The 4248-nt window shown below is 52.8% G+C and overlaps 1 protein-coding gene across 1 annotated transcript; it reads right to left on the bottom strand.

Annotated features, from left to right (window-relative positions):
- Positions 1 to 684: 684 nt before the first annotated feature.
- LOC103583435 (sushi domain-containing protein 4-like) lies at positions 685 to 3538 on the bottom strand. Its single transcript, XM_008564748.1, has 3 exons — positions 3489 to 3538; positions 3034 to 3416; positions 685 to 2049 (listed from the first exon to the last, which is right to left on the bottom strand). The coding sequence occupies exons 1-3, from the start codon at positions 3536 to 3538 to the stop codon at positions 2021 to 2023; spliced, it is 462 nt and encodes a 153-aa protein (XP_008562970.1). The 3' UTR covers positions 685 to 2020.
- Between the last annotated feature and the right edge of the window lie 710 nt (positions 3539 to 4248).

Below are 4248 nucleotides of genomic sequence, written 5' to 3'. Positions count from 1 at the left end.
TGGCCACAAAGTAGAGGGATGGAGGGGAGGGTCCCGGCGATTTGGTGAGACCTTGTCTGATGCTGCAATTGAACAGGTGTTAGGACAACGTTGACATAAATACTTGATGTATGTGGTTCCCGTGGGGTCTGTCTCCCAGGAGCCGGGGCTGCAGCTGAGGCTCTGCACGTGGCTGCTGTCCACTTTGCAGGAGGAGAGGCGAGGCTCAGAGATAGCCCCGCACGCCTCTTCAACCTGCACAGTGGGAAATGAGGTGTCTACTCGAAGTCACTGTGTTGGGGTGGAGGAGAGCTGAGACCTGGCTGCCTGGTGGAGGTGCCCACCTGACCCTGGCTCCCCCCCAGCCTGTGCTGTCTCTGAGCAGGCCAGGTGACACCTAACCACACCCACCTGTGAAAACCAACTCCCTTGAGTGGGGCTCGTGGTACAAAACTGTGCCAGTGGCAGGAGGCTGTTGCTAAAGGAAGCTACAATTACCAAGCACCATTGCCCACATGCCCAGTGCCACTGTCCCTGCTGTGGGCAGGCACCACGCCCTGAGGCACCGGGCGAGGCAGGTACTTTCCACATGTTGACTCACATTCTTAATCCTACATTTTATTCCATCTCCTGTGATCGCTGTCACCAACCCTCCCCTGCCCACCCGACTCCACTCCTCTGTTAAAGTCATGCTTCACACCATCATTTTCTTTTTAATTTTTAATCAGTCTGTGTCAAGAAAAAACAGGACTTGATCAAGCTTCCAGCCCTCACTGCTCCATCAGCATAGCAATTTTGTGGATCACAGGTTTGTCTATGTTTGTCTAAAACCCAGAGGAGGAAAGGAATCAACTCCACAGATCAACATGTATTTGAAGAGACACTTCAGGACTCAGGACATTATCTATCAATCAATTTCTTAGAACCCCCCACCCCCTGCAGTGGGCACCACGAAACCCTCACAGTGGAAGTGCAGGGATGGCAGGTGGGAGGGGACGGCTGCCTTTGGGCTGGGAGGCCAGCCTCCCCACGGCGCGGGACAAAACGAAGAAGCAAATGAATCCCGCCTCCTACTGTATTTGGAGTGGAATATATTTATGGAAACAATTTCTGTTTTGGAAAGTAGAATACGGTTGAGTTTGGGAGGACAGTGGTAACGGTCAATGGAAGGGCTCGTGACTCAGACAAACTGTTGAGCAGAGTCTTCTTGAGATGCTGAAACAAACACTACCTTGGCTATTTCCTTCACTGTGACATATATTTGAACATATTCTGGCCATTCATAGAGTCACAGGTTTATCCAATGCGTGCATCCATGTGCATTCCATGAATACAAATATTGGCGATACGTCACCAAAGGATAGCACAGGGTACATGAGCTCTACTTTTTGAAGAAGTTTCCAGAAAGCAGAGTCTGTCTCCTTTCCTTCCTCATGGGAACGGCCACATCCTGCTTTAGTCTTGCTTTGAGCAGCGTTGTCCAGATGGAGGACTGTCGAAATGGTACTGAGAACCCTTCCTTTGGGGGCTACCCCTCGTAAGTGCACGGGGGCTCTGCTGCTCGGCCAGCCTCTCAACACTCACTTTCCACAGAGGCTAGAAGAGGCCTTTGAATTTGGAGTCCAGAGACAGTTTGAAGCAGATTTTAGAAGCGAATTTACACAATGTGACATGCTTTCAGAGGCGCAGGGAGTACTCATAGCACAAGTCAACGGCATGTGTGAGTGCGTGAGACATGCGTGCAACTGACCCATGTCCTGCAGCACGAGACACACTTACCCCCTCCACCCAGGACCACAGGGGGGCCCCTCTGCCCTTGCTCTCCATGGCCTTAGCAGGTTCTCAAGCTTCATTTGAAACCATGCCACTGCAGCTTGTCAGCCTTACTGTAGAGTCTGAGATGGGTGATGTGAACCCTATCCCCACGTACATAAGTTAGAAAAGGTCCCCACGCCCCACATACTGCCCTTCCGTGGCCTCACTCCAAAGTACAAGGTTCTTTTCCCCAAAGGAGCAGCAGAGTCATTGGGATTTTGCACAGTTAGGGATCTTCTTCCATTAGAGGGATCTCTGTAAAAGAAGAGATGGTAATTAGCTTATTATAACCAAAAAACACTGTGACAATCGAATTATAAACCTTATTAAAATATCTACAATTTCCAAAATCAGTGGGAAAATGTTAAGTTCTACATATCAGTTAACAATCAAATAAACAACACCTATTTGCTGAAAAATATTTGTGAGCTTATTTCCCGTTCATAAAAAATAAAATGTTAGATTTTAAACGTGGACCCTAAAGGTCATACAAGCCAAAAGGTTACAGATTCAAGTACACAGAGAGGCCCCATGGCTTGCAGAAAAGGACCCAGCAGACCTCTGTTTCTGTGTTGTTACTGCCATCTCCTGTGGATGTAAGCTGGAATCAGTGCTCTTATTTGTAAAGTTGTGCTTGTCCCCCCTAACCCCCAAGGAAACTAAGCCCTAATTAGCCTGATATGTTTTCTCCACTTTACCATGAGCTACACTCGCCCTTCCTTGTGACAGGCAGACGCATGTGCATCTTTTCCTTCAATCTGGGAAAAGTAATGTCTGTGTACACAGAACTGCTCCAGGCTGGGTGCCCGGGCACACTGCTGGGTCTAGCGCACGCACCCGGTCCTTCCTCCTCACATGAGTGTGTTATCCTGTTCCTAAGCTCTACTTTCAGAGGTCCTGCCTAATTAAAAGATAGAGAAGAAAAACATGCTGGATCATACAATGCTATAAAAACAAAGTACTGTCCACCGTAGCCTTTCTCCTTTGGATAGCTCGGTGTCTTTTCGTGCCTCCTGAAATTTCTATTAACAGCCTCATTCCTTGTGAGACAAAAATCATTCTGTACAATAATTGGCTTGCTCACAGCCTCTGCATTGGAGACAGTAAGAAGCAACTGAAGCTGAGTGAGTGGCAAGTGGATTGATTCGGCCCTGGGGGGTGGGGGCTCTACACAGCCAGGGAGGGGTTGGTTTGCAGAGGTGTTTGCGGGGGTGGCTTGGGGCTCAGGGAAACACTTACCATCTGCAATGTCGATGCCTGGGCTGGTGGATGCCACCTCCCCCACCGTGCTAGCAATTGTGTCAGGGTTGTCAGAAGCAGGGTGGGTGCCCTCTTGGCACACGGGGGGTGAATATAGACTCTGGAGCAGCTCGGAAGAGCCTGAGATGCTGTCACAGGTTTCTGACTCCCCTGGACCCGTGTCCATGTCCCCTGAGCCGGGGTATGCTGGCGGGCTCTGGTCATCCACAGGTAAGGGGCAGCCCTGGCCCACGGAGGCCAGGTACCCAGGGCCTAAGGCACTCAAGCCGCCACTCACAGCCTCATCGTAGGATGGGAGCATGACGGGCACGCCGTCCACCACCACGAAGTTGGGGTCACTGTTCGAACTCCTGGGAGGCCCCCTGTGCAAAGGAAAGCGGTGTCCACATGTCAGAGCACTATGCCACCCAGGGAGGAGGCCACCAGTCCCCCACCTTGGGCCACTGCAAGACCCTTGGGCCACAATGGCAGGAGAGCCCGGCATGGGTGGTGGTGCAGGAGACCCAGCCTCCTTTCCGGCCCGCTCCGGCCCACAGCCACACTCTGGAGAGGGGAGGATCCCTCTTCTCCCTCTCTCTGCCCCCTCTTTCCCGTTGCCTGGGGCTCTGCTCTCTCCTGTGTTTCCTTCCTCACTCCTTTGCCCTCCAGGCTTGGCCTATGGCCATAAACTCACTGGGTGGGACACCGCCTGGCCCACTGCAACACAGCACCCTGACGTGCCCCTGCAGCAGCCCGCAGGACAGTGCTGTTAAAAGTGTAGGGAACTGGAGCGCTCGCCTTGCCCGTGCCTGCTTTCTGTGTCCTGCCGCAGTGCACAAACCACCAGTTTCAGTCAAGACAGAAAAACATCCACAGGGGAGCAAAGGCAAGTGGTGGGCACCTCCTCACTGCCTCGTTCAGGTCACTCGCCACCCGCCGACCACTTTCACCTGAGCGGGGCCTGTGTTGGCTGGGGCGGCGTGTGCCCGCTGTCTCCGTGGGTTCTCCCCCACTGGGGCACACTGTGGCTCCTGGCCCAGCCGTGGTGCCACATCACCTGCACGTTCAACACTGCCAGGTCTGAGCCAGGCGGGGTCTGACACCAAAGCCGGGGATCCTTGGCCACCACACTCTGCTGCTGCCCCAAGGGGATCCGAGTGGCTGATGAGCAGCCAGTAGAACTCGGTTTCTTATTTCCTCAGCTGGAACTGGAAG

The sequence above is a fragment of the Galeopterus variegatus genome, unplaced genomic scaffold, assembly GCF_000696425.1.
Source record: "Galeopterus variegatus unplaced genomic scaffold, G_variegatus-3.0.2 Scaffold22942, whole genome shotgun sequence".
Lineage (NCBI taxonomy): Eukaryota > Metazoa > Chordata > Mammalia > Dermoptera > Cynocephalidae > Galeopterus > Galeopterus variegatus.
This window is presented reverse-complemented; position numbering and strand designations above follow the sequence as displayed.